This window comes from Cetorhinus maximus, chromosome 14 (genome assembly GCF_964194155.1).
Source record: "Cetorhinus maximus chromosome 14, sCetMax3.hap1.1, whole genome shotgun sequence".
Lineage (NCBI taxonomy): Eukaryota > Metazoa > Chordata > Chondrichthyes > Lamniformes > Cetorhinidae > Cetorhinus > Cetorhinus maximus.
This window is the reverse complement of record NC_135892.1, coordinates 67554169-67581512: the sequence shown is the minus strand read 5'-3', so window position 1 is coordinate 67581512 and position 27344 is coordinate 67554169. Positions and strand designations below refer to the sequence as shown.

General features: G+C 42.2%; 2 protein-coding genes across 2 annotated transcripts in view; both read right to left on the bottom strand.

Moving 5' to 3' along the window:
- Positions 1-27344, bottom strand: part of dtl (denticleless E3 ubiquitin protein ligase adapter) — a 166065-nt gene that overhangs the window by 115986 nt on the left and 22735 nt on the right. The gene's annotated exons all lie outside the window — the stretch shown is intronic.
- lpgat1 (lysophosphatidylglycerol acyltransferase 1) overlaps positions 1205-27344 on the bottom strand; it is a 128607-nt gene continuing 102467 nt past the window's right edge. The window contains exons 7-8 of the mRNA XM_078557033.1: positions 18875-18981; positions 1205-6066 (exon numbers count right to left, since the gene is read on the bottom strand). Of these exons, the coding sequence (XP_078413159.1) occupies positions 5912-6066; positions 18875-18981 (262 nt within the window). The 3' untranslated portion in view covers positions 1205-5911. The remainder of the gene's footprint in view (positions 6067-18874; positions 18982-27344) is intronic.

Sequence of the window (27344 nt, the reverse complement as noted above, 5' to 3'; positions counted from 1 at the left end):
ACATATTGAACAGAATGCAGTGGAATTAAGCCAATTCACTGAAGTGGGGTGGAGAAGCATTTGTTAGTTTTAATTGCAAAGATAGTCAGTAAAACCTGAGTGAATCTGATCTTAATGGTTGCCCTTTGTCCACCTCACCATGAAATAAAGCACCTTAATGATGTGGTAACTCAATCTGCCAATGCATAAAAGACATGAAATATCCAATCCAGATCACATGGGGATGCTACTGTCGCATCTTCAGATAAACTATTGTATAAGTAAACATAGGGCAGTGTTACTCAAGTTGCACAAAGGTAAGATGCTCTGAGTGCCTAAATGACTGACACCACCGAACCAAGGTATCAATGGTAGACATGAATCTGAGATGATTAACCTGTGGCTCTTGGGCCCCATGCAGCCTTGAGCCCTTGCAACTCAACCCTCAAAAGTGCAGGCATGAAGGATCATCATGACCTGAAATGTTAACATTGTTTCTCTCCACAGTTGTTGTCTGACAACTGAATATTTCCAGCATTTTCTGTTTTTATTTCAAGCAACACAGGCCCATTTTATTTATCCAAATTTTATAACCCAGGCATTTTAGTGCTGTTGCATCATTGACAGATAATTCTTAACTCAGCCAATTTCTGTGGGCATCTGCAGTTAAAGATGAGATGGGGTCGTGGATGGGGGGTGTGGGAAGAGATGCAGAATGATTTCCCTCCAGTTACACATATGAATGAACACAAAGTTAATAAAAATTGTCTTTTTCTACCTTAATAATAATCATAGGTTTAATTAAGTTGAAATGGTCTCCCAGATTCTTCTAATGAAGTTACATCTGTATCTATAACATAAATGTTGTAAATCAATTAATTCTTCAAGACAGGTTAATACATAATCAGAGAATGAACTACAACTGTCTTTTGTCCTGAGGTAAAAAATTTATTGATTTTGATCGAACTAGCAAGTATGGATATGGCTACATTGATTCATTCTACAGCTTTTCCCTGGAATAGTGGAGTTTGAGAGAATAAAATTTAAAAATATCGATCTCTGCATTGAACTGATCAACATTCTGTCACGCACATATTACTGTACACAGCAACATGCAACCTAGAACACCTAGATATGAAACTATTTCCTCATTAGAGTATATAAACAACATGGCAGGCTTGAAAAGTTCTTGTTTTTAGAAATGGTGAAGTAGTATTCATATCAATACATTTTTAATATATTTTATTAATATCCCTTCTGTGCATATTTTAGTATACAATAGTTGTAAAACAATGAATACAATTAGGTACAAAGATTATCAAGAGTTTTTGCAGTTTGACATCGACAGTAACCTGGTCGAGGACTTATGTACTAGTTAAGATTAAAAACATTGTAAACAGCATGTTTTAAAAGAAAGTGGCAAGAGTAAAATTCAAACACACCTGTCAACTATATTTATGCGGGACTCATAGAAAATAAACAGCAATATTTAAAATTCATTTGTTTCAGATTTGTAGCATAAACTCTTTTTTGCAAACTCCTCCATTAGACTCTCTGGAAAACAAACAGCAGATTTAGATTTAGCAAGCCAGCTCAATAAGTATTCCCATCTATGGTTTTGAATGCTTCCCATTGAATTGCTACATGCCTGGATATGGAGTCTTATCTTTGTTCATCCATTAATGTGGGACTTTTACAGGAATTTTTTATTTCTTCACACATTTAGGACATGAAATATTTTACAAGAAAAATACTGTGAACTGGCAGCATTATTTCAGCAAAAACAGATATATCCTGAAAGATGGATTCTACAAGTTGCTGGGGAGCAAGGGGAGTAAATATTCTTCAAGAAAAATTGGGGGGGCTGTTAAATCCAATACTTTGTTTTCTCTACCACTTCCACGACTTCAATGAAAGTATAAATGTGAAATAATAGGATTCTCCACTTTTTTGTGGAGATCAATATCACTGTATAAAATCAAAACTGGAAAAAGTACACTGTAAATAACACATCAGAAGAACACAAGACTAATTTCCTCTTTTTTTTTTTAACAGCTCCCCCATAAAAATTAACTTCTCTGGCTTGTCTTGTAGCTAAATTCCAATCTCTTTCAGCTGTACACCCCACCTCCATATTTTAACCCAAGCCAGAGAAGAAAACAGATGGATTGGTGAGTAGCTGATATTCAGTAAAATTCAGAAGGGTTAAAATTTATCTATGTAGATGGAAATGTATATCATTTTTATTATAACTGCAGACTTCCAAATGATTCTCCTAAAGGAAATACTGTAGCCAGATTTATTTCTGTAAAAATCCCATTATCTTACATTTTAACCCATATAATATATATTTGTATAAAAACAAAAAACTATTGCGGATGCTGGAAATCCAAAACAAAAACAGAATTACCTGGAAAAACTCAGCAGGTCTGGCAGCATTGGTAGAGAAGAAAAGAGTCGACGTTTCGAGTCGTGAGGACTTGAAACGTCGACTCTTTTCTTCTCCACCGATGCTGCCAGACCTGCTGAGTTTTTCCAGGTAATTCTGTTTTTGTAATATATATTTGTATTGGTTCTACCAGGTTGCATGTTTTGAGTAACTTTAAGAGTCAATATTGAGGCAATTACAGTCATCCTGGTATAGGTGTCGCGGGGAGGGATGGCGTATGGATCGCAGTTGTGAGTTGCAAAGTACCCAGAAGCTAGGCAAGAACATGGACCCCAGAAAGCTGATGCAGTGTGTAAACCAACTCAGGACAGGAGCCCCTGCAGCTAAAAGACATGAAGGATGAGCTCAGCCACACTAAATAATGTGACATAATTTTTTGTTGCTCTATTTTAGTTCCAGAAAAGATGACTATAGAATTGGGGTTGTGGTGGGAAAGGACAGCAAGTTATGTTTAGTCAAATCTAAAGCTCATTTTTACAGTTTGAAATTGAACAGTAGATCTACATTAGCCAACACAGGATGACTGAAACTTTGAAGGCTGGAGTGAGTTGAATGATTGATTTGCAAATGATGTGGGGCTTGCCATATAAAGGAAAGAGATTAGTCCAGAGGGTGATCTAGGTGAGGTGTCAGGCTTGTTTCTGCCCTCCATAATCATTGGTTCTACCCATAAGAATTGTATTATTGTTTTATGTTACACTGGTCTTGTTACTGAGAAACTGGCCTGTCTAAGATTAGTGCCAGTGTAAATCCATTGAGGGTGCTCCTAGTTACTCATAAAAATGGCAAAAATGTAGTTATATTTGTTTCTAAATTAAAATCTAGATATGCCAACCATTGGGACACTGATGTATCAAACAAGCAATTTGGACATTTTTTTCTACTTCTTAAAGCAGAAATACAGACATTTTAACAAGCAGACAATCTCAAGTAATGTAATATTAAATGCAATTCAAGAACAAAAGCCAAATGTGTTGGAGCCTCATACCTTATATACAATGACTTAATAAAGAATTATTCAACAAGTTAGACTCCTTGAAATTACTATTTTAACATGTGTTGACAGTCCCAAAATTAGAAAAGCGAAAGTACATTACTGCCTTGTGGCATGTAGCAGGTCTCAGCAACTAATTTATCATTACTTTGATATCTGTAGTCTCCTACTGTGACTTTGCTGTAGCACCTTGCTACCCAACTGAAAGAAATGAGGATTTCAGACTAGTCAAAGTAACAACAATTAACACCGAAATGGAGTACACAAAAAGGTCATTCTTTAAAAGGTGCAATACACTCAGACCAGCCAACTCAATTTTCAATAATTCAGTGTAACCAAGATCCAGCTGGTGTTTCACACAGTGCTTAAACTAAAGGTTGCACAGTTCAGAGTTGTCTCCTTACAAAGGGCAAGGCAGGGATTGGAGGCGAGAGAAAAAGAGTGAACACATCATTTTGTCACAGATTTTTATGATTTCTGCAAAAGAAAATCACCATCTGCTGTATATAGATCCTATAATTTTTCTACTATTCTATATCACACTTAATTAGCTAGCTCTCCCTTCCTCTCATCTTGCTGTGTTTTAAGTTATTGAAACTTCTGGTTTCAAAGGTACAACTGTTTGAATAGCTTCCATTCAGGGGTCCCAAACTCCTCTGTTAAATATTTTACTTCATAATGCATGCTCATTTACAACTACATGCTGACTGGTTATCAAATAGTACTTTAAAATTGCTGGCTGATCAAAATAGGGCATTTGTCTTTTCGATAGCTGTCACCTCCATGGTATCCACTGCTGCAGTAAAGAACACGAAGAACTATCAACGGCTTCACAACTTTTCTGCCAATATAGTACAATGCTTAACCAACTGGGTGCACACTTGTTGCAGGGAAAGGGTAGATATACAAATGGAACATAGTGCAATAGGCCACCACATATGCTCCCAGCAACATAGGTGAGCACAGACATCTCTAAAGCTCCTAAAACACCTAAACAGGAAGGAGGACTTTTGCAAATGCATTTCCCTCATTTCTGATTGGAGGGAAAAAAACACCAATTTAAGATGTTTTAATGCTTTACATCATTTGTTTTTTACCTGGAATATTTTGATTTAAGACACACATCATATTCTAAGTCATAAATAAACCAGTGTGTCTACCTTCAGTCCCAAAACACTAGAATACAAAATAATGCATTTTCCCTTTTCCTAAGGTGAGCCATTTTGCTCATCCTAATGGCCGAAGAACAATCGAACTGGTCTCTAAGTGGGCGGCAGGATCCAGTGTCAGGCATTCAAACATTCATCTTAACGCCGAGGCTACCAGCCCATTAACTGAAATGAAACATTGAAGTTCAAGAGATGAATCAGGACACAAGCCTTTTTTATCTTTTGAAAAAGTAGTGATTTCTAAGCATCAAATTGGAACAACCATAAAAACTTCTTCAGACTCAACAGATTTATGGATCAAGATTAAAAATCATCTGCATCAATTCACTTAATCCTCAGTAACATCTACACAATTCAACTAAATGGTAGAATGTGTACATTAAAAGATGCAGCCAAAATCAGTGAGTTCAATGAAGCAGCAGAGTAAAAGTTACTCAGATGTCCTGTACTTTAAACTAAATTGTAAACCATTTTTTTTGCTGTTTCTAGTCCATTTATGAAGCCTTTTATAACAAATATTTTCCGTGCTGACAGCCTGTCTATTCTGCAACAGCAGCGCTGTAATTGTCCTGAACTAACTACAACTAGCAGCTTCTTACTAACTGTAAGACACTACATGATTGGCTGCATCATTTTATTTGGTCATTTCAAAATATATCATTCATACTAGAACTAGAATGAAGCATGTTTTTTCAGCTTTTGTAACTATTTTATCTGTAACTATTTAAGTGTCAAAATGTCACAATTAATGACCTATGATCACTAGAATTTCAGTTGCTTTAGACCAGTAGCCTTTTAATGAATCATAAACCAAAGTATATTGAATAACTGCTAGGGGAAACAAACACTTCTCACTACCAATAATATATAAAACAGTGGCAGCACTGACAAGTTTCTCATCTGAATTATTTTAATATGGGAAAGATAGGAGATATGGGCTTTCTCCTGACAGTCTTGTCTGTTGGCAATGTTGCCTCCTGAAGCAATAGGAAGTGATGGTATGGTTTTTACTGCAATAACAAAGTATTCTCCAACTTTTTTCTCTCAAAGAGGATATCGTAGATATGCAGCATAATTGAACAGTGAGGGTTTTTTAAGGATCATGTAAACATGTAGAACTCTTAACACCAGGTTGTAGACTTGATGATCTGGATTAATATTTTAAATTTGAGTCTAAAAATCTTGGACGAAAAATGACAGGCAACCAATCCATCCTTCTCTTTTTTTATCATCCTTCAAGAAACATTTACATTCACACATGGACACTGACACACGTGCTTGGGTTCAAGTCCTAATTCAATGTTTTAGTTCTCGTAATTCCTAGAGCCCAAGGCAGTGATACAAGTACTGCAGAATGTTATACCACATGTAGCCAGAAAGAAATCCCATTAGTTGTATTAGGAAGAGCCATAATGGGTCAAGGGTCATAGCTCTGGAAGTTGCTGTTGTTTGACCTTTGGGAGGTGGGAATGCTCCTGCAAAAAAAAACAAAAATGGTTTTTCAGTTTTCTTAGTAATTTGGTAAAAGGAAGCATGTTCTGTTTAATTTTAATCTAATGAATAATACCATTCTAAAATTAACATTCCTTCCCCCCAACTTATGATTTTTTTCCCCCTCTGCCCGAGGGAGCAACATGTCTACGGAGAGCTGTAGGTTTATAGTCATTAAGGAGGCCACACTGTCAGAGGAAGTTTATATCATGTTCACCTAAGAGCAGGAATGACATTTCCTCCCTCTCTGAAATGACTCACATGCCACCACCCAACATAGAAAGTCACTCTGAGACCAGCAGGAGAGGTGAGAGCACAATGGGGATAAAAGGAGCGGTGGAGAGAGAGCAAGAGAATCACTGAGACCAATGGGAGAGGCGAGAGCACAACTGGGATAAAAGGTGGAAAGAGAGAGTGTCACTGCGAGACCAGTGGGAGAGGTGGAAGCATATCGGGAATAAAAGGAGCGATGGAGAGAGAGCAAGAGTCACTGCGAGACCAGTTGGAGAAGCGGAAATAAAAGGAGCGGTGGAGAGAGCCCATGAGTGTGTCACTGAAAGACCAGCGGGACAGACGAGAGCACAGCGGGGATAAAAGGAGTGGCAGAGTGTGACAGAGTCACTGCGAGATCAGCGGGAGGACTCCAAATCAAAGTGTGACATGACAGGAAACTAGGTAAGTGATTGGCTGGTGCGTATTTTTCTCTTTCCTATTGAAACGCAGGTACTAGTTTCAGATTAGGAGCTGGGAAGTTAAGAATTTAAATTGGGTTACTATAGTAGTAGCTAAATTTATTAATGGTGCTAAGGTTTACCTGCAGCAGTAAAGTATGTTAGGTACTAAGGTTTATTATTAGTAGCAAGGTTTATTATTTAATATTAATGGCAGGGCTGCTCCAACTTCAAGAGTGCACATCCTGTGCTATGTCGGGAAGCATCCTGGAGTTCCATGTCCTGGATAACCATTTATGCAGGAAGTGTCGTCAGTTGCAGCAGTTTGAGCTCCAGGTTTCGGTGTTTGAGCAGCAGCTGGCATCACTGCGATGCACCTGAGAGATTGAGAGCTTTGTGGATAGCATGTTTATCGATGTGGTCACCCTGCAGCTTAACAGTATGCAGGAAGAGAGGGAATGGGTGACCACCAGATAGTCAAGAAGCAGGCTGGTAGTGCAGGAGTTCCCTGAGTGCATTCCACTCTCCAACTAATACTCAGTTCTAAATACTGATGAGTGACGGTTCATCTGGGGACGTCATCTGCGTGACGTCCGCCAAGAAGCGCTATGCGCTCCCTGTGCGGGTGGGGGTGGATTCCCTCAGCCGAGACTGCGTTCTTTAGCGCATGTGCGCGAAAGAGCACACTCCTCTCTGAGGCTAAGCGCCGCCTCAGGGAGATCGGCGCCAAATTTAAAAATGGCCAAGGAGCTGAAAAAATATTTCCCTGACATGTCCACTCATGTGACACTGTCACGAGTTGGGACGTGTCCATCACTTTAACTCTAACCTTTATTAAATATTTAAAAACCCTCATGAAACCTCATCCCGCCCATGGATGAGGTTTCCTGCTTTTTCTGAAGCTCGCCAGAGCTCCCGGCCTGCCCACCAACCTTAAGGTTGGATGGGCAGGTGCATCAATTAAATCAATTACTTTTTAAATGGCCTCAATAGGTCGTTGACAGGTCGGCAGGTGCACAGCTGATTTGGCTGCGCCCCTGCCAACCTGAAAATTGAAATGACACAGGGTGACATCAGGAGTTCTGCCCGGTGTCATCCTGCGTCATTTTATGTGTCGGCGAGTGGGCCCTGCCCCCGACCTAAAGATCCTGGCTCTGGAGATTGCAGTCCAAGCCAAGTCCATGGCACCACATGTAGTTCAAACATACAGGGGAGCACAAAGAAAACTGGAAGAACAATAGTGACATGAGATTCAATAGTTAGCAGAGTAGACAGGTGTGTCTGCTGCCACAGATGTGAATCCAGGATGGTGTGTTGCCTTCCTTGTGCCAAAAACAAGGGTGTCACGGAATGGCTGCAGGGCACCCTGAAGAGGGGGTTTGTAAACAGCCAGCCGTCATAGTCCACATTGGTGTGAATGATATAAGCAGAAAGAGAGATCTGGTCTAGCAGTCAGAATTTAGGGAGCTAGGTAGGAAATTTGCAAAAGTAGTAATCTCCAGATTACTCCCAGTATCATGTGCAAATATAAAAATAGAAGGATAAAGCAGATGAACGTGTAGCTGAATAGATGGTACAGGAGGGAGGGCTCTAGATTCCTTGGGCACTGGGACTGGTTCTGGGGGGAGCTGGGACCTGTGCAGGCTGGAAGAACTCAGGTCCGACAGCATCTGTGGAGAGAAAGACAGAGTTAACATTCCAAGTCCATATGGCTCTTCTTCAGAACAGTCATATGGACTTGAAACATTAACTCTGTCTTTCTCTCCACAAATGGTGTCAGACCTGCTGAGTTTTTCCAGATTCAGATTTCCAGCATCCGCAGTATTTTGCCTTTACCTGTACAGGCTGGATGGGTTGCACTTAAACACAGCTGGGGCAGAGTTCCTGATGGGGGATTTGCTCGTGCTATTGGGAAGAGTTTAAACTTACTTGGCAGGGGTGTGGGGATCAAGAGGTAATATCAAAGAGGAATACCAAGGTGCACAGAATACTGGGAGAGATAGATAGCACTAGAGTAGGAAAAAATAAGCTGGGTTCAGAGTAAGGGAGGAAATAACAAAGTCTAAATCGGGGTTACTGTTTATGTATGTGAATGCATGAGTGTGGTAAAATAAGACTGGTGAGTTACAAGCACAGATTGCCCTGTGGAAATATGATGTTGCGGCTATAACAGAGACCTGGCTCAAAGGAGGACAGGCCGGGGTACTAAATATTCCTAGATGCAAGGTGTTCAGGAAAGATAGGAAAGGAAGAAGAGGGGGAAGGATGACAGTATTGATTAAGAACACTGCAGTGCTGGAGAGAGGGGATGTCTCTCAGGGATCAAGGACAGAGTATATTTAGCTAGAGCTAAGGTAAAAAAAGGTACAATTACATTGCTTGGAGTAGTCTATAGGCCACCTAGTGGGAAAGATGTAGAGGAACAAATTTGCAAGGAAATTAGAGAGGTGCAAAAATTAGAGTTGTTAGCAAGAATGATACAGTTGTTATAATGGGAGGACTTTAGTTATCCCAATATAGTAGTAGTGTAAAAGGCAGAGAGGGGCAAGGGTTCCTAATGTGTGTTCAGGAAAATTTTCTACAGCAATATGTTCCAGTCCAAAGAAAAAGGTACTGCCAGACCTGGTTCTTGGGAATGAGGCGGGCCAAGTGTCAGTTGGAAAGCATTTAGGGGACATGTGATCATTGTATCATAAGGTTTAGGTTGACTAAAGGACAAGGGACAAGCTAGAATAATTAACTGGGGTAAGCTAACGTCAATGGAGTAAGGAGGGATCTGAGTCAGATAAATTGGAATCAAGTGTTGGTAGAAAGAACAGTAACTGAACAATGGGCCACCTCTAAAGAAGGAGATAGTTTAGGGACAGTCAAGGTACATTCCCATTAAGGGGAGAGGTAGGTAAAACAAATCCAGGGGCTGAATACAGAAGATTCAGAGGGGAAATGAAAAAGCAAATAAGACAAAGTATGGAAAGAGACTGGCAGTTAACATAGAAGAGAATCCAAAAATATTCCACAGGCATATAAATTGTAAAAGGTTGGTAAAAGGAGGAGTGGTGATGATTTGGGACAAAAGAGAGGATTTATACATGGAGGCAAGGGGCATAGCTGAGGTATTAAATTAATACTTTGCATTTGTCTTTACTAAGGAAGATGATACTTCACAGGACATGATAAAAGAGGTATTTTAGACACTTGAAGGGTTTAAAATGAGGAGGAGATATAGGATAGGCTGTCTGTACTTAAAATTGATAAGGCACCAAGACCAGATGAGATGCATCCAAGGATACCGAGGGAAGTGACAGTAGAATTGCAGAGGTGCTGGCCATAATTTTCAAGTCTACCTGAGGCTCAGGAGTGGTGCCAGAGGACTGGAAAATTGCAGATGTTACACCCCTGTTCAAAAAAAGGTGCAAAGCCAAGCAACTACAGTCCAGTCAGTTTAACTTTGGTGGTGGGGAAGCTTCTGGATACAATAATTGGAGACAAAATCACTTGGGCAAATGCAGGTTAATTAAGGAAAGCCAGCATGGATTTGTTACGGGTAAATTGTTTAACCTGCTGGTGTTTTTGAAGAGGTAACAGAGGGTAATGCTGTTGAAGTGGTATACTAGGCTTTCAAAAGGCATTTGATACAGTACCTCACAGCGAACTTGTGAGAAAGGTTAGAGCTCATGGAATAAAAAAGGACAGTAGCAACATGGAAACACAAATTGGCTGGGTGACAATGGAAGGTTAATGGATGGTTTTTGTACTGGATGAAGGTTTATAGTAGAGCTCCCCAGGAGTTGGTGTTGGGACCCCTGTTCTTCCTCGTATATATATATTAATGACTTAGACCTTTGTGTACAAGGCACAATTTCAAAATTTGCAGATGATACGAAACTTGGAAGCATTGTTAACCGTGAGGAGGATAGTATAGTTCTTCAAAAGGACATTGACTGGTTGGTGGAATAAGCGGACAAGTGGCAGATGAAATTCAATGCAGATAAATGTGAAGTGATTTCTTTCACAGAGAGACAATATAAAATAAAGGGTATAATTCTAAAGGGTCAGCAGGTGCAGAAGGACCTGGGTGTATAGGTGCATAAGTCATTGAAGGTGGCAGGACAGGTTAATAAAGCATACAGCATCCTATTCTTTATTAAGGGTGTGGAGTACAAGAGCAAGGAGGTTATGTTAAACTTGTATAAAACACTAGTTAGGCCTCAACTGGAGTATTGTGTCCAATTCTGGGCACCACACTTTAAGAAAGATATGAACGCATTAGAGAGACAGTGCAGAAAAGATTCAGGAGAATGGTTACAGGGATGAGAAACTTCAGTTATGTAGATAAAGTGGAGGAGTTGGGGCTATTTTCCTTGGAAAAGAGAAGGTTGAGAAGAGATTTGCATTCAAAATCATGAGTGGTTTGGACAGAGTGGATAGAGAGAAACTGTTCCCATTGGTGGAAGGGTCGAGCATGAGAGGGCACAAAAGAAGCAACAGAGACATGAAGAGAAACTTTTTCCCTGCAGCAAGTGCTTAAGATCTGGAATGCGCTGAAAGTTTGGCGGAGGCAGGTTCCATCAAGACATTCAGGAGGGAATTAGATTATCTGAAAAGGAAGAATGTGCAGGGTTGTGGGGAGAAGGTCAGGGGAATGGCATGAGACGCACTGCTCATTTGGACAGCAGGTGCAGTCATGATGGGATGAATAGCCTCCTTCTGTGCTGTAACAATTCTGTGAAAACTAATGCAAAACCAACTCAAGGCACTGCACTGCAAGATCTCTCAGCTTCCACAAACACACAAACAAATATCACTCAATCTTCATTGGTTAATTATTTTAAAATTACTTTTAAAAATAGATACTGCTTAAAATTCTACCCACCCAAATGTTTTCCCCAAGTTCCTGAAAGCAGAAATACCCATGTGGTTACTGTTCATGTATGAGAAGTCACACAGTTGGCAGGCTATTTTATCACTGGAATTGTCACAGCTAATCACCAATCCTTTCCACATCCATCATGGTTCCAACAGAGATCACTAAAATTGTTTTGATCAAGCATTTTTTGGGCTGAATGATTTTTAAAATTCCACTTCTGAATCCCTCTACAATATTGCTTGTACACTTACCATTGAGCCACAGCTGTTATCTCTGTGCTTTCCCAGGAGGCCAGCTGAGCATCACTATAATTAGGTCTCAAAATTCCTAGAGCCCGAGGCAGTGATACAAATATTGCAGAACGTTACACCACACGGAGCCAGCAAGTTGTACTAGGAAGAGCCACAATGGGTCAAGGTTCGCAGCTCTGGAAATTGCTGTTGCTTGACAGTGCCCTCAGAATTATCATAAAGCATGATAAAAACTTGCTTCAGATCCCAGGATTGGTTTGGGGATTGCCTGCAATATAGGTCAATTTGATGGTTAAGGATAGTAGTGGTGCTGCATAACTTTGCCATACAAGGGATTCACCTCATGGAGGCCCTGGAAGAGAAAGGACAGAATTTAGCAGTCCTGGCACAGAGCCAAAAGTGGGCAGCATTGCCACTAGCAGCAGGAATGGCTGAACGACCACATTAATCCAGAAGAGATGTGGGGCTTGGCCAAATAATGTGGCAGAGGCAGGAATAAAAATATTGAGTTGGCACAGCTGATGGGGTCAGGGGTCCAGGTACCATTTTTAAACTGTACCCTGACCTGTTCCAATGATAAAATAGCCTACAAGCCAGCAGCATTGTTCTTTGCAGAGGCAGCGAAGAATCACCATCCTGAGCAGCACTCTAGCTTCATTTTGCACTAATTCTCCAGATCTCCAACCTCATCCTTGTTTGTTCTGACAACAGCGTAGAGGATGGCTCAAGGCAAGTAGCTCTGCTCAGACAAATGGTGGCGAGTTCAGTGATACCTCTCTGAAGGTACTCCTCCTGGCTGTCCACAAGAATAGAAAAATTAGGGACCGGAATAAACCAGTCAGCACACCCCCCGAGCCTGCTCCCCCATTCGATAAGATCATGGCTCTTGAATATATTCAATGACCCAGTCTCTACTGCTCCCTGGGAAAGAGAATTCCACAGACAACCGACCCTTGGAGAAAAGATTTCTCCTCATCTCGGTCTTAAATGGGAGACCCCTAATGTGTAAACTGTGTCTCCTAGTTCTAGACTCCCCAAAAGGGGAAACATCCTGTCAATATTCACGCTGTCAAGTCCCCCCAGGATCTTATATGTTTCAATAAGATCACCTCTTATTCTTCTAAATTCCAATGGGTGTAGGCCCAACCTGCTCAACCTTTTCTCAAAAGATGGACCCCTTCATCCAAGGAATCAGCCGAGTGAACCTTCTCTGAACTGCTTCTAATGCAATTATATCCTTTCTTAAGTAAGACCACCGAAACTGTACACAGTACTCCAGATGCGTTCTAAGGCCCTGTACAACTATAGCAACACTTCTGTATTTTTATACTCTATTACCCTTGCAATAAATGCTAATATTCCATTTACCTTCCTAATCACTTGCTATAGCTACATAATTAACGTTTTGAGATTCTGGGACACCCAGATCCCTCTGTTCCATAAGAATTCTGCTGACTCTCTCCATTTAAATAGCATACTACTTTTTAAATCTTCCTGCCAGAGTGGATAAGTTCACGTTTTCCCATATTATACCTGCCACCTGCCCAAATTTTTGCCCATTCCTTAACCTAAGTTCCTCTATAGACTCATATCCTCTCAAATTACCTTTATATGATAGTTCATGATAGTGTGTAATTAAAGAGCGTTGTTTCCTTTATTCCTGTGTGTTGTATGGTGTTAATGTCTTCTCCTTGTTAGCTGTGTGAATACTTGCACAATCATTTGCAAACTTGTATGGATGAAGGCAGAGTATTGCCCTCTCTGTGGTTGGGATGACAAACGTGGAGGGGCTTGTTGACAGATACTAGTGAGTAGTGATTGTGGAGAGATGTAGAGGAAATTGTGGGATTGAGGTCTGATGCAGAGGCCATCATGCCTGCTGAAATCAGTTGTGAATGCGGGAGTCATGGGCCTCCCTCGCCTGTCTCCCTATTGCTTTTGAAGCTGGTGCAGGAGCCTTAAACTGCTGACTTGACTGCTCTCTTCTTTGTCAGATGAGGCGTGTGGCTCCTCCAGGTCTTCAGTCTGCAAGACCTTCCCCCTCTGCTGTGCAAGGTTGTGTAATGCACCACAGACGATTATCTGGGAGACCCTCTGAGGTGCAGACTGTAAAGCATCGCTGGAACAGTCCAGCCAGTGGAACTCAATTTCAGAAGTCGATCACCTGCTCAACTGTTGTCAGTGTTGACCCATGGCATTTGTTATACCGCTCCTCAGCTGAGGTTCAAGGGTTCCACACCAGTGTCATTAACCAGGTTGAGTAGATAGCCCTCATCTCCTAGAATCCATCCATGCAAGAATGCAGAGGTCTTGAAGAGCTGTGGTATCTGAGAGTGGTATAGTATGTAGGCATTATGAGTGGTCCCTGGAAACTGAACATACACCTGAAGGATAAGTCTTCAGTGGTAACATGTTAATAGAGTGGAACCCTTCCAGTTAATAAATGTCACATGACCCAGATTGCTACATGGGTACAATCGATCACGTCCTGTACTTGTGGGAAGCTTGCAAAGGCCCCAAAGACCACAGATCTGCCTCGCTCTCTTGGGCCAGTCCTGTAGCGCATAAACTCTCCAGCCCTCTTGAATAGGGTACTGATTACGTAATGAGCGGCTGCCTGGGAGATCCTGGAAGGAACCACTTGCATAGAATTTTCAGTCCGCGTGACTTTCAGAGCCAGAGGCATTGGGTTCCCCAAGAGTCCAGAGACTGCAGGTCGTCCTGCAGCATAGTATACAGGTCTGTGATGCCCTCCTGAGACATCTGCAATCCTCGCTGGCATTGGCTCTCTAATATTTGTAGATAGTTCATGTGAGATCGGCATCCGACATGGATCTTCGTCTGACTGGCCCCTGGTTTCCTCCCTCTTGACGTTCCTCTGCATTTTGTTCTGCCCCAGGCTGAATTCCATGCTAATGTCCTTATGCTATTTATGCATCTGCACCATTCCTCCTCTGCTTGGGAATCCAGGCAAACTGGGTGAATGAGGTCCATGGTGGCTCCAATGGCACTTCAAATATTCACAGACTGGCAATGGTATGCCCTCCTGGCTTTGATAATACACCTGGTGCCTCTGAGTGAAGCACTTCTTCTATCCTCGCCAAGCTCATGCAGCCAGTTGAAGCTGCCTTTCCTTCTCTGCAGTGACCCTGTTCTCCCCCCACAATGATCCTCGACCTCCCGCCCACCCCCCATCGTGACCCACAACTTCCTCTCACCTATCTCAAGATGACTGCAGAGTTATGGAAGGCAGTTCCAAGTGGCTCACCTTCCCCTCAGATTGACTCACCTGCTCACTGCCAGCTTTAAACAGTTGGGGACCTGAAGGCCTGTGATCCCATGTGCCTCATGTTGAATTTGAAAGATACAGCTTGATTGCAAAGTGTTCTACATAAATATATGATAATGATATGCTAAACAAGTTAAATTACCTTCTCGCCACATTCATTTGGCATTGCCATCCTGCTTCCTCCCTGCCGCCAGGATAACTTGGGCCATTTGATCCCAATGGCGGCCATCAGACACCACACCTCATGCAATTCATCCCTGCCAACTAACCTTGTGCCGCACTCCCTCAGCCAGCATATCCAAAGGCAGTAAGGCAGCAGAAAGATAAAGTAGCAGCAGCATAAAAAAGATGCAGAGTCCAACTGTATTCAACCCAAGCTGAGTTTCCAACCTCATATACTCTCTATCACAAAGACTTCCTACATACATCTCTGTAACATTTCCCATCTTTTGCTGTAACACTCATGCCATTCCTTTGTCACCTCCATACTTGGCCATTCCAATGCTCACTTGGCTGGCCACTCATTCTCCAGAGAAAAACTTCCAACTCATCCAAAATTTTACTAGTAAGTCCAGCTCACCCATTGACCCAGTAAGATTGGCTTGCAGTTCTCCCATGCTTCCAATTTAAATTCTCATCCTTGCGTTTAAATTCCTATCACTCTTCTTCACCTCTATCTTTCTTCAGCCCTATAAACATGCCTCCTTAACCATCCCCCCACCACGCCCCCACCCCAAAAAAAAACTCTGCATCTTCCAACTCTGGCATTTTGTGCATTCACCCTTCTCAGCCTTCCACTGGTGGCAGTCCTTTCAGCTGTCTGGGCCCCATGCTTTGGAATTCCCTCCCTAACCCCTCTGCTTCACCATCTCTCTCTTCTCTTAAAACCCACCCACTTGACCAAGCCTTTGGTCATCCCACCTCCATCTCCTTATTTGGCTTGGTGTCTCTTTCTATTTGATTGTGTGTCTGTGAAGCACCTTGGCTTTTTTTAAAGGTTACAGGTGCTATGTAAATGAATGGCGTAGAAAAGGAAAACTATAAAAGGATATGGGGAAAAGACAGAGAAATAGGAAAAGGAGAAAAGTCCAGTTGAAAAGTTGGTGGTAAGAGAGTGGTTTAGTGAGCAAGTTGCCTTCTTCAGGCTGTAACTTTGTTGGCCAGGATCTACCGAGCAGCGGCAATGATAGCCGCCGGAATGCTGCTGCGCTCATAAACTCCTCCAACGTGATACTTCAGCACGTTTCTAACGGGGTCTTCTGATCCCAGCTTTCACAGAAACATGCAGTGCAGCATCCCTCGGGGAACTCCACCGGAGCAGAATAGTGTCGGGGGAAGACAGGGCAGGTCCCCTTTTTCACAGCACTAGCTACTGTATGGTAAATTTAAAGATCCAGATTTAATGTTAGTGGACGGGAAAGTGGATAGTCAACTGAGTGGGTGGGTGAGCGGGCAGGGTAGCTCAAAGTTGGAGACATTCATGCAGATTCCCAGGGAGCAGGGGAATTGCCCATTGGAAGTTTAAAGTTCCTGGGCAATTCCCACATAGGTCCACGTATCAGGACTTTCACAGGGTCTCGACGTGCATCTTCAGTTGTACGCCAGTGTCTAATGGTCTGAAGACGGCAAGATTTAGCCTGAAATATTTTACACTCGGTCATGTTCCAGAACTTAATAGTTTCTTTTCTAGCAGTACAGTTGGTTGAACCTCATGTGATGACCATCCTAATATCTTCTGGACTGGCAGAGATTCAACATTAGAGCTAGAGGCAGCAATATCTACTTCTATTCTTTATCCACTTCAGTGCTGTTTGAAAAGATTAAAAATACTCTTATTTACATTCAAGCCTGAAGACAATTTGTTTCAGAAATGCGAATGAATAAAATTTTGTTTAAATCTTCAATAGCCTCACTACATCAGGTCATGGTTTTACCAAAATACAGCTGTCACAAAGATTAGAGACACTCAAAAAGGTCAGCCTCATGAGGATTTGCCTAAATGAGTTTTTAAAAAAACAAACATTTATTAATAAAGTTAATTTTTGCACTGTGATGGATTCACTACTCAGTAAGATATTCTGAATACCCTGTAGCTCCTTCAAGTTTGTAAAAATAAGTATAGCCTTTCTTCTAGGTCTAAGTTACAGCATAGTAACAGGGACATTTGGCCCAAGCTGTCTGTTCTTGCTGTTTTTCTCTATGAGCCATCTAGTCTAATCCATTCTCAATAAACTTTAATATTACTCTTTTCAAATAACTGTTTAATTCTCTTTAAAAGAAAATAGTCTCTACTTCAACCACTTGAGATAGAGGATTATAAATATCAACTGTGTAAAATAAATAATTCTAAACTCTCCCTTTAATTTTTTTGAGATTTTTAATTTGTGCCCTCTCCTTAATATTTCACTGACCAATGGCAACAACCTATCACTTACTTCATTATAATCTTTCATTATCTTGAAGACCTCTACCAGGTCACCTTAAGGTTCTCTGTTCTAGTAAAAAACACCTAACTTTTAGATCTGTTAAATTAAAGATCGTACTTAAGAAAACTCAGCTTAGCTGCAATAAATCAAGCACAGCTAATTCCAAATCTTGCAATTTACTTACCAAGCCTTGATCCAACTGAAATATGTACACCTGGCTTCTTGCAGTGAGTGTTTGTGATTCAAGCTAAACAGGGATCATCCTTCTTGGTTTGATCAATTCTTAATTGTGACCCAATCTGAAGTAGCCCACTCTTGGCCTTGGAATTCATTTTGATCTGTATCTGAAACTTGATTACTCAATTATAGTATGCCATCACTTAGTAGTTTTATTGAAAGAAAAGTACTTTGGATAACTTTCACATATCAATAAGTTGGTCTAGATTTCAATAATTAGGCAATACTGCTTGATGAATAAAATTCCAGCCACAGCATGAATTACCATCATGCCAAGAGATGAAAGTTTCTTCTCCTCTTTTCCAAGACTTCAAAATAATTATATTTACAAATATGAGGTGACAACAAATGTTTTCCACAACCCAAAAACATGGTCATGAAAATTTCACTGGAATTTAGTCACCGTGTTGCTCGATGCCCTCTATATTGTCAAGAGGTAGGATCTGATCCGATTAACACAAATGCCAAAATTCTCAAGAAGTAGGCACAAAAATAATCAAATGGAACACAGAATGGGAATTTGGCTTGTTGAAAAGGCTTTTTATTTTAATGAGACTAAAGATGTGTTTAAAATTATTAAGAATTATTTAAAACTTTAGAATTCAAAGTAGTGCTGAGGTTACACACTGCAAATTCCAGAATGAGAGCTGCCAGCTACCTTCTTTAAGGTAAATAACAGCAACTCAGGTAACAGTATTCAGTGAATGGCTGAACCCTTCCCAACCACAAAATTTCCAGATCGATTAAAACACATTAGGGGAGTAGCTCTGTCTGTAGCAGGTGTCCCTTAATATGGATAAATACTGTATGGTCTTTGGATCTGGTGAACTCCAATGCAGTGGTTATTTGCAAAAGTTTACAGCACCTGGAAGTCAGTGCTGATAAATTTAAGTCCTAAGCCATGTCACAAGACCAAGGCAAGGCAAATAAAACTTTGGCTTGTATTGCTAGGAGGGTACAATATGAAGGTCATACAATAAGGTCCATCGCTCAGAAAACAAAGGTAAAGTGTAAGCTCTTTTCACATCCTGAGCAGCTAAGCAGAACTCACCTGTTTCATAAAAATGTGCCAAAAGTTCATCTTTTTCGATAAACCGCTGGTACAGCCATCTAGTGAGTGCCTCTCTCTCTATAGGAACATCCTTAATGGGATAGATCCTGCAGAAAAGAAACAAGGAAAGCACTCTTTAACTAATCAGGGAGGCAAACTTACCGCTTGGGGATATTCACTTCACTGCCACAATATTTTCTTTAAAACCCTGCATTGTAAACCAATGGGTTCCCAGAGTATTTGTACCACATAATTGTCAGGCCAAGATCATCACAAATAAAAAAAAGTCCAACCACTTCCTGTAATACCCAGAGCCATTCCTCCACCATCAACATCTTGGTGGTGTCACAATTCTGAGCTTTATAAGATTATTGGGCCTGGATTTCCTTGGAGTGGCAATCAGTGCCAGATTGCAGCTCTCTGCCGTTTCTTACCTGAATTATTTTTGCCCAGCTTGTCTTGCCCAACCTTTTGACCCAAGCCGCGTGAGTTCTGGGCAGTGCAGTGTGTCCCTGGGGCTTTGCGTTGAAGTGCAGGAGAGTTGAAGTGATGGAGGCCTTGCCCCCTTTTTTTTAAAACAGTATTATGTGATGGAAACCAGGTAAGTTTAAAGGTCCTTGATAGGCTAGGGAGAAGTGCCTAAGGTGTAAGTGAATAGGACTTGGGGGTTGAGGACAGGTTTCGAGGAGGAGGAGGAGGTGGTGGTGGAGGTGGCGGTGGGAGGGTTGGGACTGGAGGTGACCGGGTGAAAAGGTCGGAGGTCGGGGGAGGGGAGTCGGGCCTTGGAGGAGGAGAATGGGGTGGGTGGAGAAATGGGCCCTCAGAGGAGCGGGGTAGGTCGGTCCATCCTTCCAGTGGGGGGAGGGGTGGTGGTGTATCAGGCCTTAAGGGTGGTGTATCAGTGGGGGGAGGGGTGGTGGTGTATCAGGCCTCGAGGGTGCTGTATCAGGCCTCGAGGGTGCTGGGCCTCGGGAGGAGGCGCGCTGTCCAGTTGGGCCTCGGGGGGGCGGGTGGTTGATGGGAGACGGGGTTGTAGGTGAGAGTTGGGCCCTGGAGGCGGGTGGGGGGTTGGTCTGGGTCTGAACGAGAATTACCCAGAAGTTAGAAGTGGTTTTATTCTTCTAACTTTTTCCTAGGTAACTATTGGTGTTACCCCCAGTTGGAACCATCCAAAGTTTGTGATTTCAATTTTTGGTTGGTTCCCAGTGCAAGGCAATTGCCCAGGGGAAGTTTGCACTTCTGGACAATTGCTGTGCAAACCTTGACTGGGAAAGGGGATTTCCCAGTGCATCTTTGGAACACCCCCCCACCCCCCCCACCCCACTCCACAAAAATCCAACACTGGGGAGCTTTTTGGGACTGTATCTTTTGGTTTATAAGACTTTGGGACGGTACTTTCAAATTTAGGGCAAATGAAGGGGATCATGTGACCTATTCTGCAGATGTCTGACAGTAAGCCTGGCTGGTTTGATTGTTAGAAATCGGCTAAGATCAAGTGTAGTGTAGTAGTCTCATTGTTTTACTGAGATGATGATTCACAGTATTTACAATTGGAGAAAATAGCAACAGTTTCTGAGTATAACATGAGTTGACACTGAATCTCCCAAGACCCAGAAAGGTATTGTGGGTATCTGGTTGTAAACAGTTATGCTGTAAAGTATCCATTTACTTCTAAGATGAAAGGGAGTTGGGATCAATATATTTAATGTTGCTAGAGATAAAGAGATAATCGACCTACACCATCAATCAGAGACTAAATTGAATGAGGATTTTGAAAATCTTGGAGAGGTGTTGTTACTGGAAGAATTTAAACATAGTATTCCTTTAGGAAACAGGTCCCACCTAGAAGACCATAAAGTTTCTCAAAAAAAGGGATGCTGTAGTTTTAGCTGATAGTTATGAGCTATCCTATAAACACATAGGGGGCTGCAAACCATTGTTTGCAAACCCACAAAGGAGCTGGAGGGAGAAGTGAAGTGATAATGAACAGAACACTAATTACAATGAGGGGAGTGGTAGAAATGAAAAGACAGATGCTCTTCAATGTAGTAGAAGAGACAGTATAGAGGTGACTTGTTGAACCATTTCGCTCGGGTGTGGGGTGTGGGGTCGGGGGGGCACATTTGCATTTTTTTCTTACTCAAGAGGCTGAAGATCAAATTTTGGAAAAATAAGGTTTGGTACAAAAACAAAACTGAATTTCAAAAAACAAGATGAGGCTTAAACAATTGCTGAACAAAAGTAAAGCAATATCACAACAGTAAATTAAGTTAAGAAAAAAAGTAATTAATAAAAATGACCAGAGTGTGAGAGGGTCAGTGTGTGTGTGTCTGGCTCACTCCTAGTCTTAGGGTGCTCACTCACTCCCCTCACCCACAGAGAGTGGGTGGGTATGTGTTGGTGTTGAGTGAGTGAGAAACCCGAGGCCAGTAAGGCATACTTACACACACACACCCTCCCCTTCGCCCTTGCCAGCCCCCGCCACTCCCCAGGCTCTGGAACCCGCTTCCCTTGGCCCTGGCTCCCCTCAGCACAGCTGCCGGTGTTTGCTGCTCCTCCAATCAGAGACTGTTTCTCTCCCTCATTTGCTGCTGATTGGCTCACTCAGCAGCAAACTTGCAAAAGGAATGGCCTATGATTGGAGGAGCAGCCCTTTGCAAAATCTTGAATTTCACTTACTTGCACATTGAACTTACTGGCCTAACTTACCTACTTTCGGACAGTGGCTCCACAAGCCTGCTATACAGGATAGAAATGATTCAAGGAGACCAAGGTGTTTTTGCTGCCATAGTATCTGAATTGCTTATTTAACAAGCTCATTTGCCTGCTAATTTTTTTTTCAAAATAATGGGAAAGGTTCCGATTTCAGCACCTGCTCGCCTTCCATATTATCAGAGACTGGCGGGATGATGTCGAGTTTCCGACTCAATGTCAGCCACATTTTACGTAAATGCCTGGGAGGGCTGCCTATTTGTGGCTGTAAAATCCAGCCCCAAATGTCAGTCCAGATTAAGTGCTCTAGTCCTGGGAAAGGGCTTGAACCTACAACATTCTAAACTGAGACACACTTCGAAGGGAGAAAATACTAGGGTAAGTATTCCCAGTTTTCCGTAAAAAATTAATACTGCCAATTTCTTCAATATTTTTAAGTATAACAATTTTATCTCTGCATCGTGATTGTGAAGTAGTGTGACACTGACTTTTGATTATGTTAATCATGCGATATCCCACGTGTCTCAGACTGGCTCCATTCCAAACAGTAGGGTGGTGACATTACAACAACATAGTGTCTTTGTTGTAGAGAAAGCACCCCAAGGCCCTTCATGGAACCTTAAATCAAACAAAGGTCAAAACTGAACTGAACTGGAGGAGGAGCTAGGCTTTAAAGAGGGTTTTAAGGAAGAAAGGCAGGTGGAGGAACAGAATTTGAGAGGGAATTTCTGAACTTAGCAACAATGACTTCAGACATCTAAGCCCTAATGGTGGGGCAAAAGGAGTGGCAGTATACAAGAGGCTACAGTTGGAGAAATGGGGAACTATGGGCAGGAGGAGGTTGCATATATAGGAAGGGTGAGGCCATGATAGGAATTTTAAACTGGAGTCAATGGCTAGTGAGTGGGACTTTATGAGATAGGATATAGACAGCAGAGCTTTGGTTCAGCTGAAGTTCATTGAAGGTGAATGAGAAGTCAGCCAGGAGAACATTTGAATAGATAAATCTGGGGGTGCCAAAGGCAAGGATTCAGCAAAGGATAGGTCAAGGCTGAGGCAGAAGGTCTTTGCGATGGACAGGAAAAATGAGGTCGGAAGATCAGATCAAGGTCCAGTGTCTGACAGAGGTTGAGAATGAAGAAGAGGAATCAGCCTACTCCTGCTCCTAATTTATATGTTCGTATTTATGTTTGTATGCACTAATGTCACAGTCATAGTGTCATTTATGATTTGGTAAGGGCTATTCCAATGCTTGAGAATGGTCAAAGAAAAACTCAACCCTTGGAAACTGCACTACTGGCTGAGGATGGAGATTTACCAGCCAGAGTGTGTGTTCTTGAGTCAAGTAATTCTAGATTTGCCCTCAGGCCTGTTTGAACTTGTGTCCGTGTATAGTGTCATTCTTTGAAACTTTAACTGAAGTCACCAGAGTTGGAAGATGATCCAACTCAAGGGTCTTCATAACTCTGATAAAATTGATGTCATAAAAGAAAACATATTCTATTATTTTCTATCAATAGGAGTTCCCTAGACTTTTCTGCTCATTTAGTAGAAAAAAAAACCTATTAAAGTCTCTGGTCCCCCACAGGCTGCATTCTTCAAAATCATTGAATCGAGCATGTGTAGAGACAGACAGTAGAAATTTGTGAAGGTAATTATTAATTATTAATCATCCATGTAATAAAATGGTTTCCAGTTGGCTATGGTCCCTTATTTCAGCTAATTGTTTTTGGTTGCTGTAGGAAACGAATATGCACAGCTCTTCGGTGAAAAGAGAAAAATCCAACCTTTGAGCGCGTGTAATGGTTTGACACATTCTGACCTCATCTATCCTGACTGTGATGTGCCTGCACAAAGTCCATTCAGTGAATACTTTATTCATAAGCAATCTTTTCTTTAACTACAAAACTGCATACTGCAAATACAAAGTTAGATTCTCACAAATACATTCAAGTTATAATAGCAAGTATTAAAATATGCCAAGTTGTCAAAAGATATTTAACTTTTAAGCTTCTGAGCTTCACAACAAATCTTACCATTTGATGTCCAGTAAGATTTTTGCAGCAAATTCAGGAACTAATCCCTGCACTCTTATTAAGAGATTTTCCCGTCCTATTATAAGCCCTAACATATAGAATCGCATTTCTTCAATACACCCTCTAAACAGGCTCCAATTTATCCATGAAGATCTCAGTTATTAAAACATTTTAGTGAACGTTAAGGCATTGAAACTCCGACTGAATTATAAATTCCTGGTGGGGAAATTACAGATGCAGAAGCAGTCAGTACATTGTTAGACTAGGCCATGGAATAACTTATTTCAATTGCAGATACAATAAAAAAGGGACATGGTGGTAGGAGCAAGAGACTAGAGAATATTTAAGGCGTCTAATTAGGTACAAGTTGCTTGCAATCTGGAGTAGTTCTTCAAGCACTTGTGAGCTGATATGCTATTGATTGCTGTGTGGGGCATGTTTAGAGGTCATAATAAGTCTGTGACATTTAGACAGACCCAAAGTGGCAGGAGGTTAATGTTACAAACATGGCTAAGTGTTTGCTACACAAACGAAAAATGATGAAAAAATTATATTTACGTAAACAGCATGGACAGGACAGAGTCCCCAGGACTTGGAAATGATTTGTAGGTTAGACTGCCAAAGTTAGGGTCAGAATACCCCGACCTGAATGTGTTCTCTCAATATTTGCATACTCTAAAAATAATACAATTCATGATCTGAAACACCAAACATTTGCTTCCGATATATTTTCCTTAAGTACTGAGATCTAGATGAAACTGTAAATACTTAACAATAAAAGGTTCAAACAGATTCCAGAGCAGCGTGTTCATTCTTCGTCTTTAAAGTGCCAAGAATAAAATGATTATCGTTAAGAACACAAGCTAAAACGCTGCTCTGATGCCACCGACTCAAACCATGCAGATTAGGTAACACCAGTTCCCTTTGTACACTGAGCATTACTGGTTTCTTCTAACAGTCCATGCGCACTGTAAACACCAACACCCCTTGACAACTTCATAGAATAAGTACTAATTTTCCATATTTCTCCCCAACACTTGCAGTAAATACCACAGGCATCATTTCCTGAACAGTTCACTGCAAACCATCAGCATATTAAATGGAAATCTGCAGTGGCTAAACACACAAAATGGAATTTTCCGCTCCGGAGACGAAACACAATGGCGAGTGGGATTAGCGGCGAGTTTCTTGCTGATTGGTGGGTCAGGTCCTCATGCTCGATCTTCTGTTTGAAGCCTCATTAATTAAGCATAAGTGAGTTGCTCGCTGAATCATGTGGCGGGGTGGGCACTGATTTGTCCGCCTGTCATCTCATGGGGTTGAAGCTCCTGGCACCATATTTAACCACCCAAACACACATTATTCTTCACAGCCCAACTGCATGGTCAGAAGTTCCGGAGATAGCCCCAAGGAGAAAGAAGAGTGCACCGAGATTTAGCCACGGCTCCGTGGAGGCGTGACATTAGAGGTGTCCGCCAGCACCGGGAGGTTCTTTTTCCCAGGGAATGATCCAAGAGGTCCACTAACCTCACCTCACCAGCCGGGGAGGCGGTCAGCTCCACGGCAACCACCAGAGAAATGCCACCCAATTTAGTAAGAGGAAGTATGATTTCATCCGCACTGCAAGGGTAAGTCAACCTTCAGCTCACTCCAAACTCCCACAGTCATAATGGCATTATGCACTTAAAGCATCACACAGTTCAGAAATCTCATACAATATTAGCAGGGAGGTATCAGCATCAAAAGCCTATTCAGCAACATCTCATCTATCATGTGTGCATGTGTTTCTGTGTGGCGGGGCGGATCAGCACACACAGTAGGCATGCATGCTCCCCAACCTCTACTCCATCCCTTCTGATCACATCCTATCTATTTGTCTTCATGCAGGCCAAGCTTGCCCACAACTAGAGGAAGAGATCCCAGACTGGAGCAAGGATGGCCAACATCCAGGAGCTCCCCAAATTTGGGGGGGATGCTGCCAAATTGGCAGGAGAGGACAGGGATTGCTCCTGTGAAGGCAAGATCAGTCTGTCCCAGCAAGCCAGTACGGATAAGCCCTCGTGAGTTGATCATATCTTGACATCCAAAGTAACATGTACTGTTGTATTCAGCCTGTTCATGAGCCAAATCTATTTTCTCTCTGTTACAGGCAGAAGCAGGTCCAGACGGACCCGCGCAAGCAACATAAGCCCCAGCCCCTAGGCCACCTCAGAGGAAGATGCTGATGAGCCATTTGACAAATCATAGCATTCACCTGCACCCTCCACCATGTCCAGCAGCTGTGTTCCCTTTGTGGTTGGCTGCACCTTGAGGTGTCAGCTGTGGCTCAGTCCATAGCACCCTCGCTTCATCCAGTGTGACCTTTACATAATGATAATGAGCCTTACTGTAGGAGGGCATCCTTCACCTCCTTGATACATTTAAGTATTGAGGTCTGGGAGATGCCACATTGGTCCCCTGTAGATCCCTGGAATGACCAACTGGCAAAGAAATTGAGTGTGACGGTGATCTTCAGGGGCACTGGCAGGGGATGTCCTCCCAGTCCATGTGGCATTAACTCCTCCCGGAGAATGTGGCAGATATGAGCCACCTCATCTCTTGATAAGTGTAGACGTGCGTGGCATTATCTCACGCTCATCTCCAAATAGGAGCAGTGTCTTCGGTAGACCCTTGGTCATGCGAGTAACCTTCGTAGGATGGATGTGACCTCCTTATCCTCCAGGTCTTGTTAGGGCTTCCCTGGACCACAATCCTCAGGCCAGGCCTCTTCTCGAAACTGTGCTGGGCCCTTCTCCTCCTCAGTCAGATCACTGTCATCAAGAAGGCAGCATTGAACACAGGCTCCATTATTTAATCCTCCTCCTCCCTGTGGACAGGGATCCAACAGATTATAGAGTAATGAGCAACTATAGTAGATGCCCCAATCACAACCAGGAAGCCACTGTCATGCCGTAGAGCTGCGCCTGCCTTTCCCGGATTCAGTGTTCCAGCTGAGGCGCTACCTCATAGACCTAGGTGACCAAGATCCCACCCCAGCTACTTGACATCTTAATCCCAGAGAGGTTGGAAGAGGCTCAAGTACATCCAGGATATGTTCAGCCTTACCTAATGCACTCCTCCTATGTCTGATCTGGTATACTGATTATGTCTAACCTGCACTTTTGGGTGCCCTTTAGCCCGTTAGCCATGCCAATTGCACAAAGCATCTTAGAGGCTTTCATTGATCATCTTGCAGATGTCCAGCAGCTGTGTTCCCTTTGTGGTTGGCTGCACCTTGAGGTGTCAGCTGTGGCTCAGTCCATAGCACCCTCGCCTTTGAATCAGAAGGTTGTGGGTTCATGTCCCACTCCCAGAAACCAAGAACTGTGATTGCATTCAAAAGAGTTGCAATCTGTGACTGTTGATAACTCGAAAGATTTTTTTTTTGAGGTGTCAGCTATGGCTCAGTTCATAGCACCCTTGCCTTTGAATCAGAAGGTTGTGGGTTCATGTCCCACTCCCGGAAAAAAAAAAGTCAAGAACTGTGAATGTACTCGAAAGAGTTGAGGTGTCAGCTGTGGCTCAGTTCATAGCACCCTCGCCTTTGAATCAGAGGGTTGTGGGTTCATGTCCCACTCCCGGAAACCAAGAATTGTGATTGTACTCGAAAGAGTTGCAATCTGTGACTGTTGATAACTCGAAAGAGTTTCAATTCCCACATTCCTCTCTGTTAATGCTCAAGT